General features: G+C 52.7%; 1 protein-coding gene across 3 annotated transcripts in view; it reads right to left on the bottom strand.

Moving 5' to 3' along the window:
• Window positions 1-13,319, bottom strand: part of Scube1 (signal peptide, CUB domain and EGF like domain containing 1) — a 118,743-nt gene that overhangs the window by 69,271 nt on the left and 36,153 nt on the right. For all 3 annotated transcript variants that reach the window (XM_060388925.1, XM_060388923.1, XM_060388924.1), the window contains exon 4: window positions 2,461-2,595. In XM_060388925.1, the coding sequence (XP_060244908.1) occupies window positions 2,461-2,595 (135 nt within the window). The remainder of the gene's footprint in view (window positions 1-2,460; window positions 2,596-13,319) is intronic.

Genomic DNA, 13,319 nt, shown 5'->3' with positions numbered 1-13,319 from the left:
CCTCCGGGACGGTGCCGCTGTTTTGCCCTGCGAAGATGGCTTCAAGAAGTTCCCCCTGTGAGCTTTCTGGATTGGCTTTCTGGCTCAGATTGAAAAACCCGGAGATCCCACCAAGAGATTCTCAATAAGAAAAGAGACCTTCTTTCATCTACACACTAGCCGACACAGTCCAGGGTGTGTGGTGTGTGTAAGTGCCACACCTGTGTTTCAGCCAAATCTGCATTCCTGCTTCTGTAAAAATCCAGGGGAGCTTTTTGGTGGGATGGACTATTGTGTCCAAGGCCGTACCCATACCTGCCAGTCTCTAGTGTTACGTTCTCCTAGAAATTTCAGACTTCCACACAGCTCTTTGTTCTTCCTTCCCAAGACAGGGTTGCTCAGTGTAACAAGCTCTGGCTGACCTCAAATTCAAACAGATCTGCCTGCCTCTGCCTCCTGAGTGCTGGGATTAAAGGCGTGCGTCACCGTGCCTGGCCACAGAGCTCTCTCAGTTCGGCAGCTGCTTCCACACAGAGGCCTTCAGCTCCGGCCACTGTCCCGTCACCTTCATCCTCTGCTTCCTTAGCCTCACTTCCTCCCCTGTCGGGGGAGTCTCACCCAGCCTGCTGTGAGCGGTCTGTGGTGGTGTTCAGGCATGTGCCCTGGCGGCAGTTCTCCGCCCTCCCCGGGCTGTTACCTCTCTCTCCAAACCCATCTCCAGTGTTTAAGACCTTAATCTGTGACCTCCCGGCCTAGAAGATGTGGAGAAGGCAGAATGGGCTGGCCACAGCTGCCCTTCTGCATCCTGCTGTCCGTCTGTCCTTGCTTGTGCTCCCAGCTAGGAGCATGACTTCACCACAGCCCACCCGAGGCTCTCTCCAGAGGCAGGGACTGAGTGCTGGTGGAGAAAAAAGGGCCTGGAGTGTGACCCCAAGCTGTTCTGAGAAATATCCCCTCCCTAGCATAGACAGGACCCAGGGAGGTCCTGTCACCTGCACTTTCTTTTCTGCTTTTTATGATCCTTGTGTACTCAGTTCCTCATTTATGTCACTTGCCTCCATCTTGGACGGCTCTGCCCAGTGTCATCATCCATAGGCAGTCATCAGGGGCAAGATGAGCCCTCTGTCTGCCTGAGGCCACCTGGGTAGTGGCTCTGATGCCTAGAGCAAGCATCCAGGGAAACACCAATTTTGGCCTTCATGCACTTCTGGGGACGCTGTAGTGCCAGGGGTCAGTGTACCAGACCTGTCTGTGAAGAAATTGCCGAAACAAACCCAGACGATCTGCTAAAATACTTCCAGTCTACTGCCCCAACATATTTCAAAAAAAAAAAAAAAAAAAAAAAAAAAATTCCCCCCCCTCCAGGAATCATTTTCTAGCAGTAACCACGTACTGTTTTCCACTTCTCAACCTCTGGTAGCCCCGCCAAACACCAGCAGGTCATACCAGGTTCTCCTTCTAGCTTCAGACACCCCGCTGGCCCAGATCCATGGCCGCTGTCTTCTGGATGAGAAAGCTGAGGCTCTAAGTATACAGGGAGCTTGGTGAAGAGTCGCCCCAGAAAGGGGTGGAGGCACTGGATTCACATATGGGCCCTGTTGAGCTGAGCCAGGCAGAGCACAAGCCTTCTGTGCCCCTTGGCTTGGTCTCAAACCTTCCTTGTCTAAGGTCAGTCTTGGAGGAGGGACAGTGGACTGCTCTTTCTAACTTCCTCACATCTCCAGCATTGACTCTTCGGGACAGCCTGACCCCAGAAGCCTTGGGTCTTAGCATTGTCCTGCCAGGCCTCTCTGCAGCAGTACACAGCCCTGTCTTGGGATCAGCAGCTTGCTGAGCAACTGATGATGCCTTTGCTATTGCTGTCCGCTTGACCCGGGTTCCATAGCTGCGTTGGTGTCTGACCACCTCTACCCCACCACACAGCCTTGCTGTCTTAGGCCCAAACTTCAACCAGCTTCCATACCGGACCCCCAGTGCCCCGACACCAAGTTCCTTCCCCTGCGGGGCTTGGCTGGTGACTAGCTCTGTCCCCGGTACACCCAGCCTCAGCCTGCTCAGTCACCCCATCCCACCTGGCCTCCAGAGGCCATGGGCTCTCAATGATAAGGTCCCTCAGCAGGTTGGTGACCCAGGACCACGCAGCAGCGGTGCTAAAGGCTTATGGAGACCTAAGGTGACACCAGTCCTTTTCGAAAGGAATCTGGAGAACATGGAGAACTTCCTGTCCACAGCTAGTCTCCAATAAAGAGGAAGACAACTCTTTTGGTCACGTTCACTACCTGTGACCCTACCGCACACACACAGGAGAAATACCGTCAGCTGGGAGAGGGAAGGAGCTAGAAAGATTTCTATAAAGAATCAACACCGGTAGCACAAAAATAGCCACAAGAGGTCACCACCGAAACCCGAGACCCTGACCCCGAGGCCCCCGGGTTTCCACGGGCTTGGAAGGCGTGCCTGGTCGACACGGGCTGTACTTACCATTGGAGCGGTGTATGCAGGTGTGCTGGTTGTCGCTGAGAAAAAAGCCGCTGTGGCACTGGCACTCGTAGCTGCCCATGGCATTGACGCAGATCTGCTGGCAGCCGCCGTTGTTGTCCTGACACTCATCCACATCTGGGAGAAGAGGGAGAGAAGGCGAGCATGGCAGCATGTTACAACGGTACCACACGGAGGCACTCCACGGTCCCATACTATGCCCCCTGCTATGATGGTGTTATATTGGGGTACTCCACGACCTGATGCTACAGTAGTACTGCAAGGGGGCACTGTAGCAAGAATTCTGGGAATTTTTTTTTTTACTACTTTTTAATTTACCTTTTTATTAATTACAGTTTATTCACTTTGTTTCCCACCTGCAGCCCCCTCCCTCCTCCCTTCTCAATCCCACCCTCTCTCTCTTCTCCATCCATGCCCCTCTCCCAGTCCACTGATAGGGGAGGTCTTTCTCCCCTTCTTTCTGATCCTAGTCTATCAGGTATCATCAGGAGTAGCTGCATTGTCTTCCTTTGTGGCCTGGCAAGGCTGCTACCCCCTCAGGGGGAGGTGATCAAAGAGCAGGCCAATCAGTTCATATCAGAGACAGTCCCTGTTCCCATTACTAGGGCACCCACTTGGACACTGAGCTACCATGGGCTACGTCTGTGTAGGGGTTCTAGGTTATCTCCATGAATGGTCCTTGGTTGGAGTATCAGTCTCAGAAAAGACCCCTGTGCCCAGATTTTTTTGGTTTTGTTGCTCTCCTTGTGGAGCTCCTGTCCTCTCCAGGTCTTACCCACTTCTTTTATAAGATTCCCTGTTAAAAAGCACAGAAATATTATAAGAATATTTTTTTTTGTTTTAATCACAGGTGTAGGGCTATGGAGCTGCTTCACAGCAGGTGACTATGATTTACGTCGTGCTCTAGCAGGAGCATGATTTTGTCAGCTTCAGATAGTTTCTGTGACTGTGTGATGTTTGGAATTCTGAAGTCTTTTCAGAGAGTCCATAAATGCTAAAGCCCCGATGAGTGGTTTGATAAGTAGTTGTGCGTGGAGGAGGAGAAGGAGAGGGCTAGAGAGATAGTCCAGTGCTTAAGAGCACTGGCTGCTCTTCCAGAGGACCGGGGTCCAATTCCCAGCACCCACATGGCAGTTCACAACTGTAAGTCCTGTTCCAGGGGATCTGACACCCTCACACAAACATACATGTAATCAAAACATTAATGTACATAAAATAAAAATAAGTTATTTTGAAGAAGAGGAAGAAGAGAAAGAAGAAGAAGAAGAAGAAGAAGAAGAAGAAGAAGAGGAAGAAGAAAACGAAGAAGAAAACGAAGAAGAGAAAGAAGAAATTAGGTTTTTCTGAAAGCGAAGATCAAACTTGCCCCCAGGAGCTCCATGCCCCTAATCAGCAGGAAATAGTCTAAAAATAATGTTGCCCCTTTCCTCTCTATCCCTTTTTTCTTTCCTATCTAGTGTTAGGGGGTTAAAGGGGAGAAGAAAGGGGGTGGGGAACCGTGGAAGAAAGAAGAACCCACAAAGGAGCAAAGACCGCTTACAGGGTACTATGGCATGATGCTATGATGGTACTCTATTGGGGTAGTCCATGCAGCATGCTCTGATACTGCATTGGGTACATCATACTATGACAGTACCGAACAGGGGCACTTGGGTTGCTACATGGGGGCACTCCAGAGACGGTTCGTAGCTCTCCGTGGCTGTGCTGCCTGGCATGGTGATCCCTCACAACGGAACCATAGAAGCAGTTGTTTACAAGAGCTAGAGGGTTGTGCCTGCTCCCTGGGCGCCTAAATAGCACGAAGCATCTTGTGAACCCTCGTCCTTGCACCAACCCTATTAGATTCAGCTGTTATCCCATTTGCAGACGAGGAGTCTGAATCTGTATGCTAAGGCTACATGGAAAGTGGCATGGGCGGACTTTAGACCCAGGAGATTGGCTCCCAAGCCTGGTCTCTGCTGTGACATCACTGGATTCCTGCCCTCAGGATGACAGTGCAGACTGAAGGGTCTCCACAGCACAAGAAACTTGGCTAACACAGGCCACCACTACCCGATTCTTCAACCCACCTCCGGTTTACAGCTGGCAGCGTGAGACCCTGGAGCCCTGGAGGGGGAAGGGGGGCAGGAGGCTGGAGGCCGGGGCCGCCTCCGCCACCCTGAAGGTCTCAGCTTGGCAGATTGATTTCAAAAGCCTGGAGGGTGGGGGAAGATTTGAAAAGACCCTGACCTCTGGCTGCCAGGTCTGCCGGGGAAGGCTGCCAAGAGGTCTTTCCCAGTCTGCGGGAGGCAATCGGCTCAGGGCCGACACTCACTTCTGACCAGAGGCTGCGGGCACAAATGGTGTGTGACTGGCTGAAAGGGCCTTTATGGAGCTCTGGTCCTGAGTGCAACAGCATGTTCCAATTACCAGTCATAACCCCTACTCTGTCGGTTTGTTTAATGAAAGAAGGGCTTCTTAAACCTTAATGTTCCATGGCTGTATTGTCATTTTAACAGGCAAATACATAAAACCACAAAGCAATATGAATGTGGAGCTACTGGCTGTGTCCAGCCAATCCACAGCCTCCAGCACACGTGCGCCCGCGCGCGCGCGCGCGCACACGCACACGCACACACACACACACACGCACACACTTCCTTTTCATGCCTACGCGCACATACATGCTTTGGCACTGAAAATTTCCTATTCTCCTTAACACAGACCTCTTTTGCTATTGAGAGGATGTGAGGAGGTAGAGGCAGGCGGTGACCTGTGCCGAATTGGGGACAGCTTGACTGCAGCGCTGTCAGCTGGGTCCTATTTAGGCTCCAGGACTACAGACCACTTAGCCACCCGGGAGACCGGCGGCTGCCTTTGAGGCCCACAGTGTGGAGCATCATTATTCTCTTGGCAAGCTCAAATGTCAGCCCAGCCGTGTAGCTGTCAGAGGAGGGAAACGGAGCTCTCGGCTCTAAAAGCCACGGAAGGTCCCAGCTCACGTGTAAAGGTGGCTCTTGCTGAGAGGAGCTGCGGGATCTGAGGCTGACCTGGGAGGCCAGGGAGAGGGGGCAGGTGTCATTAGTCCTCTGAATAGCCTTCTCCACAGTCTTGTTGATGGCTCCCTGCTGGCCCGGTGCTACCGGCACCTTTGCTCAGGGCACCCCAAAGTGCTCGGAGCTGACACCTCTCCTCCAGGCTGCAGAAGGAGTTTCTGCCTCCAGCCCGAGGTTCTGCACAGAGCAGGCTGGTCACCCGAGCAACAGGAAGCCAGAATCCCGAGCACTTACTGTAGCTCAAGGGGCCTCACTAGAGCCTCAGGATGTGTGTGTGTGTGTGTGTGTGTGTGTGTGTGTTACTAACTGTATTTCATTCATGGGGCTCTGACCCTCATGGAGCTGAAGTGACCCGGGTGGCCGGCACATTGTGAAGGCAGAACTCCAGAGCTTTAGGGCAAGAGCCTGCAGCCACCTTTAACTAGGCTGGCTGTGCCCAAAACGCATTCAGACCGGTGGCGAAGAACCTGCTCTCTCCTGAGCTTGAGTCTGGAATCAACTTAAGTACACACTCTAAAGGCCTTAAGACGTGGTCCGTGAGCTATGTGGAGACTGACTCTGGGGTGAGTCCTATCTCTGACTCAACAGTACTGAGGGTAGTCACCTGGGTCTTAGCACACAGCTGACCATGAGCCCTGGCCTTGGGAGGCAGCCAAGCCCTCCGCCAGCCGTTACTGACTCGTTTCTCCTGGCTCTGGGGCTCTTGGCCTCTCCAGTCCAAGCCAAGTCCCCACCACAAGACAGACAAAGTGGATATGGAGCCTCCAATGCTGGCTTCAGGGGGCAGAAATGCTGCCTTGGTCTGGATGCCACTCAATCTGCAGCCATTTGGCTTGGCCCATCTCTGCACCTCACCGAAAGCTAGGAACCAGGGCATTTAACAGAAGGCATCCACAGGCCCTCAGTGATCTGGCAGGGTTGGCTGTGCTGTCAGGACAGGGCTGTTTATACTAGCGGGGAACAATGACTCGCCAACACTGATGAATAATTTGAAACAAATGCAAGGCCATGTAAACATGTCTTTCCCTTGCTCCCAATGATAAAACCCCAAGATTAAGCAGGCGGGAAGAGAGAGCTGTCCCTCTGTACCCTTCTCCACTGGGTCCAAACAGAGCCCCACGTCTTCCCCAAGTAGGGCAGAAAGGCCTGGGGATGCTGCATCCCTACACAGCCTGAGGCCACACTCATGACTGTTAGCATTAGCCTAGCACCCTCGTGACTTGCCACCCCTCCCTGGCTCCTCTTTTTTTTTTTTTTTTTTAATTATAGAAAAAGGGAGAAATGTTAGTTCATAAGTCAAACCCACTCCTAAGTGGCTTAGCCACCTGTGATGTCATCATTGGTCACCGCACAGGGGCCCAGGATAAAAGGATTCCTGCCTCTTACCTCTTTTCTCTTGCTCTCTCTACTCTTTTGCTGTCTCCCTTTTCTCTGTTGGGGTGCCCCCATCTCTCTCCTCTCTCCCCTCATGGCTCACTCAGGCCCTAACTCTCTTCTGCTTCCCTTTCCCCGAATAAACTATTATAAGATCGGTTGTGTGCATGGCATTTTTAGATAAATACTAACAATGACCTCTTCCACAGATACAGCACATCTCAGGCTCTCAGGCAGGATTCATGGGGGCTGGGGAATGATTACCCAGTGTAGTTAGCATCATGGGAAGTCTGCCTACCACCTAGGAGAGATAGGGTTCACCTGGCAGAGTCCCACAGAGAAACAGCCCCTTGGCTGTCCTTTGGCGTGCCGGCTCACTGTGACCCAGCACGGGGTGCATTCTACTATGAGAGGCTCCTTCAGGGCCAGAAGGGAGTCCACACCAGGCATTGGGCGTCCCTGAGAGCTGCTCTGACTTTCTCTCAGTGCATGGGCTGTGCTGGGCCTTGTCCCCAGGGAGTGCCAGGACTGCAGACTGTTCTTCCGGGAAGAAGCCTGTTGGAGCACTAGGGTGCAAGCAGGCCTTTTCTTCTTTCTGTGGAATCATGGTTGTTGTCCCTGATGGACTGTGTGTCTGGTCCCGTGGGGAGCCCCTCCTACCCACCCCCTCACCCCCAAGTCAGAGCCAGTACAGTGCCTTATCGTATAGAAGGATTCCCGATGCTAGTTAACATCCCAGATTGGATGTTAACAGTGCTTGCTAGATCCACCCCTCAACCCGAAGTCCTGCCTGGATCTTGTCCTCATCACCAGAAGAAGCAGAGAAGGAGAGAGACTTTCTCAAAGCCGCAAGGAGGCAGAATTCTCTCCTGTCAGTAAGAACAACCTAGTCAGGGCTCCACAGGGCAGAGGGCAGTTGCTTCTCATTCCTCCTCTGTTTCTGCACCCCCACTGCCACTTTAGGGTTTTCTTCCGGGGTTCCCAACTCTGGGGACCTTACCTCTCCACTTCTTCCCTTTGCCTAGACCACAGGCCCTGCCATGCCATCCCTGCAATGGGTAGTGATAGGCCTGTGTCTCCTTCACAGTCTACTTGGTGCATAGAGGCAGGCCTGGGGTGGCAAGGCAGGAGGCCTTGTTGCTGGGTTTGTTGGGGTGATATCACAGCTCACTTTCCTAGCTGCTACAGCCAAGAGCTGACGGAGAATGAATGCAACTTGGGATTTTAGACTAGGAAGGGAAGCTTCCTGGAGGAGGTGATGTGAACGCCCCCAAGGACTGGCTAGGTCCTGCGTGCTGACCAAGGCAACCGGGAAAGCCAAGCCCTGCATGGAGTGTGTCATGAGCTGGCCTCTGACTGTTCTGAGGCCCATGACTCTGCTGTACCACATAGTCCAGCCACCAGAACGGTACTCTTGGAGAAGTTATCTTGGTACTGGACAAGCTGGGTGTCGCTAACCCTTAAAGGCCTCAGGAAGACTGAACCTGTGTCTATTGAGACCCCCAAGGGCCCTTCTCCAACCCAGGCTCTGGGATCCTGGAGCAGAGAACAGGGTGGGCTTGGGGATGTCTTGCTCCTGCATGCTGGCATTCTACCATCTTCCTTTATAACCACAGTGGGGTCTCCTAGAAGGCAGGGAGCCCCTGGGCATTGAAACTAAGCCACAAGGTGGATTCTAGGGGGCTCTGAAGGAGACCTGAACAAGGTAGCAGGGCCAAAGAACAGAGAGCAGGCAGCCTATCTTGAAGCCCCGGCTTGGCAAGGGACGCCTGTACCAGCCTGTACCCTCCGTGGGGTAAACAGTTTCCCTCCTTTAACAGACAGTGCACCAGCACTCAGGGAGGCAGAGGCGGGCGGATCGCTGTGAGTTTGAGGCCAGTCTGGTCTACAAAAAGGTACTCCAGGACAGCCAAGGCTACACAGAGAAACCCTGTCTCAAAAAACAAACAAACAAACAAACAAACAAACAAACAAAAAACCCACAAAAACTCCACACAACATAAAAGATATTGCACTGAGGCAAAGAACCTCCCCCCCCTTTTTTTTTGCCTAGCTGAGGTGACAGACAGCAAATGGGGAGGGAGCTAGGCCTTGGGGGGTTCCCCCAAGGCAACCCTCAGTAAGAATACTGTTTGGTAGTTGTTCCTCCAGCGGCAGGTGGGAGTGCTGGGGCCTAGGAAGGCCTGGATACCAAGGTTACTTCAGCTCAGTCTGGCCTGAGCCTATCTGGCCATCCAAGCCTGAGAAGTGACCTGCTTCCCAACATTTTTTATTTTTGTCTCCCTCTCTCTCTCCCTCCCACCCCAACAGTAACCAGGGCTCCTAACTTGTCCTCCACACCTAGTCCATCTGTGTCCCCAGCTCCCATGGCATCTCAGACCTCAGTGTCCCCCTACAAGCACATTCTGTCTCACATCTCCCAGCTTCGCCGGGATGCACGGTCCCACGGTGTGGCCACCGAGGACTCCAGCTGACAGAACTCCTCGGCATCACCGGTCGGGCCTAACAGCGAGCGTCCCTGGGGTCACACTGCCCATTGCAGGCAGAAGTCTGACACCGACATTGGCGCAGGCAGCCTTTAGCTATGACTCCCGCCCAGCTTTGCTCCGTGGACACTACCCTCACTCTCCAGTTCCCACCGGCCCTAAGGGGTCATTTCAGGCCTGGGGCCCGCTCACTGTGGTTGTCTCCCCACAGGAAGGGTCTCTGAGGCCAGGCCGTAGGCTTCTGGAGGGCGTCTGCAAGAGGTCTGTGGTTTGCCCCCAAGGGTGCTGCGTGGACCCAGGTGGGGCTGTTTGTTTTTATTAATAGTGGCCTGTTTGTTGTCTTTTGGACGAGGAACCCAAGCTTGCAGTTATTTATAACTGAAAATTACTCCTTGATCCTGCTTCAGTTGCTTTGTGTTTCCCATGAACACTCAGAGTTTGACACAGAGACCCTGTGTTTTGAGCGTACCCCACCCATGTTTCTGTGGCTGCCCAGGAATCCACTGTGTGTTAGGCCTTGCACAGGCTCCAGCATCCTGTGGGCGGGAACCGAAGCTCAGGCTCCACAACTGAGCTCTGCCACCTGGTCCTGGCAGAAGCAACACACCGCTCTCTCCCCCCCTCCTCACTCCCCAAGGGCGGGCAGCTGAGGCAGAAATGCCTCTTGGCTATCGAATGACTCTTGCAAAATTGCATTTGATGAGTTAAGTGTAAATAAACGAGAACCAGATGGATTCAATTGCGGGTAAAATACACATGGGTCTTAGAGATCTGGGGCCTGAGTTCCGACAGAGCCAGAACACTCCTGAACTGTCAAGACGCCTGGCTGGACAGGCTGGAGGGATAAGCGGACGTGGACCTGTCTGCTCACAGTGCGGGGTGTCAAGCCTTCTCCTGGCCCTGGGGTTCCCTGCAGGTCAGCAGCACACAGCCTGCTGGGTTGGGCCCAAGTCTGAACTCAGGGCTGAGAGGTGGAGTTCTCTCCAGACCAGCAAGCCCACTGTTACCATGCAAACCCCCAAGCCAGCCCAGGAGGGCCAGGCTCTGCTGGAGCTACCTGTTTCCGGGGACTGCATCCTCCACACAAGTCTGGCCTTCCAAACCCAGCTGCTAACCCAGGCGCCCCCCAGGGCTCTGTGTCTCTAAGGACAGATTTGCTGCCTGGCTTAGACTCTTGATTAAGTCCCCTTAGAACTGCCTGTGACCACTGCCTTTTCCCACAGGCCACACCAGATGGGGTTCCAGTCAGGGAGTGGCTGCTCTGACCTCCGGCTGCTGAGCCATGCAAGGCCTGAGCTTCCTTCTCCAGAAGGTAGGGATGGTAATAGTCCTGAGGTGTTGGGGGCTGGTGAGGGGGTGGGGTTAGAGAAAGTACAGAGCCAAAGCCTCCAGCAACCAATCTGACCCACATGGCTACCAACAAATGTGAGTAGAGCCAGACAAAGATGGAGTGAGCACCTTGAATCTCTAGGGATTGCAGGCATGGCATGCTGGACAGCCAAGTCCCTTCCAAATTGGAAAAGTGGAAACAAGCCACAGAGAAGGAAGCGTTCAGCCTGCCTGGCCTTCTGGTTTCTGAGCAGAGGAGTTCCCTCAGCTCCTTAGAGTGCCTCCCTTCTGACTTAGCTGCAGGCCACTCACCTCCAAGGACAGCTCTGGGGTTGGGGGTGGGGGCGGACGGCAGGACAGCCAGCTCATGGCTGTGCTTAAAGCTGACCAGAACCAGGGTCGGAACTGCGCGTGTGGTCCGCTCCAGTGTGTGGGACAGTGTCCTCCCCATCTTTCATTTCTACAGCTGCTTTTTAGAGTGAAGATGCACGTCACCCTTTGGTGTGTACCTTGTTTTCTTTAGCCTACTCACTAGGTCATGTGACCAACCATCACCACTACGAACGATAGGGATCTGGCCCTTCACAGTGGATCCCTGGAATCACAGGTCTACTCTGTCTCTACGTATTTACCCAATCTAGACATTTCACATCATACTACCTATAGTATGTTAATTATTATATATATATATACATATATATACACATATATATTATACATTGTCCTTTTGGCTTTGTCTTCTTTTTAGATGACATCACATTTTTAGGTTTCACCATGTCATAGTGTGTGCTAGAAGCTTCATTCTTTTTTCCTCAATGACTGAGTAATATTTCCGAATTCATATATCTGCCACAATTTTGTCTTTTCTGCAGTTAACGGAGATTAGGGTTGGGTTGTTTTGTCTTTGTTGCAATTACGAATTATGCTGTGGATATTCACATATGGGCTTTCGGTGTACATGTCTGAATTTTCCTGGGTCTATGCTAAGGATCAGTGTTGTTGAATAATATGATAAATCTATATCTGATTTTATCTTACATCCGTTCATTTCTTTCACACTACCATGGAGGCGTGTGAAAGTCAGAGGCCAGCTTGTGGGAGTCGGTTCTTTCCTATCACACAGGTTCTAAGGACTGAGCTCAGGTCCTCAGTCTGGGTAGCAAATACCCTTGTCTCACCAGCCCTGTACCCAACTCCCACCTCCGGGTTTGTTTTTATTTTAAATTCTGTATGTGTGCTTGTGACTGTACACACGTGTGAGGGCAGGTGCCCGTGGTCCCCTGGAGCTGGGGTTATGGGTGGTTGTGAACTACCTGATGTGGGTGCTAAGAGTCACACTCAGATCCCCTGAAAGGGCAGCAAACGCCCTAGCACTGGGCCAGCTCTCCAGCACCCCTATTATCTCACTTTGCAAGACACTCTCCAACGGTTTCCTATTGGGCTATATGTGTTGCTACCAGCAAAGTGTGGGGCTGCTGGTTCTCCCCGCCCCTACAGCCAGCACCTGCAATTTTCTGTTTGAAGGGCCACTAAGGTGGGTGTGGCCTGGTGTCTCCTGGCTTCTGTTTCACTTCCCTGACTACTAACAATCTTAAACAGTTTTTCTGAATGCCCACGGGCCATTTGCATACCTTCAGAGAACTGTCTATTCAAATCCCTGTGCTTTTTGTGAAAACTGGGTTGTAAGCCTGGTGCAGTATCCAACACTTATAATCGCAGAGGCAGGAGGATTGCTGTGAGTTCAAGGCCAGTCTGGTCTACAAGGCAAGTCCAGGATAACCAAGGCTACACGGAGAAACTCTGTTTTGAAAAACCAACCAACCAACCAACCAACCAACCAACCAACCAACCAACCAACCAACCAAAAAACTGGGTTGTATAACTGAATACAGGGTGGCTTAGTGACTCATAGTTGTGTGAAGTTGTCTGAGCTCTTGGAATACCCTCGGTACCAGGCCCTGGGCAGACATACAGCTGGGAATTCCCGCTCTGTCTGCCATTCTTTACCAAAGCTGGGACCCTGAGACACAGAAGACCTACCCAGAGCTGGGGACGGATAGGCTAGGCCCCACCCTTTCCCCTCTCCCCTTTCTCTGACCATGCCCCACAGCAGCACCTCTGGATAACTGCTAATCTCTCCTCACCGATAGGCAACTCCTCTACCATCCTCTAAACCTGTACGCTGGCCAGTGTGGTGCCTGCCTTTGCCTGTCCAGCTGACACGCCTGACCTAAGCATCCAGGGTGGCCAACACCACCTCCCACGGAAGGGCAGAGTCAAATACAGCCCCCACTTGGCCAGTAGCTTCCGTCTCACCACAAAGCAGCGCAGCTCATAGTCACTTGGCCTGAACACCCTGCTGTCAGTCTCAATCCCACCTTCCCATCCCTACATTTGGTGGCCGTGACAGCTGTATCTGCTGCAAAATCCCCAGGCACGAGGCTCAGCTCCCCTCCCCCACCCCATCAAACCCATGTTCCTGCCTTTACCCCTCACTGCCTCATCAAAAAGTCCTCATCCTGAAGCCCCCAAAGGGCCCTCAAACAGGCTCCCCTTTCCCTGGTCACCAAAGGCCATGGTGACCACTCTGGCTGTTCGCCCACCAGCCTGGCCTCTG

Source organism: Meriones unguiculatus, chromosome 8 (genome assembly GCF_030254825.1).
Source record: "Meriones unguiculatus strain TT.TT164.6M chromosome 8, Bangor_MerUng_6.1, whole genome shotgun sequence".
Classification (NCBI taxonomy): Eukaryota; Metazoa; Chordata; class Mammalia; order Rodentia; family Muridae; genus Meriones; species Meriones unguiculatus.
This window is presented reverse-complemented; position numbering and strand designations above follow the sequence as displayed.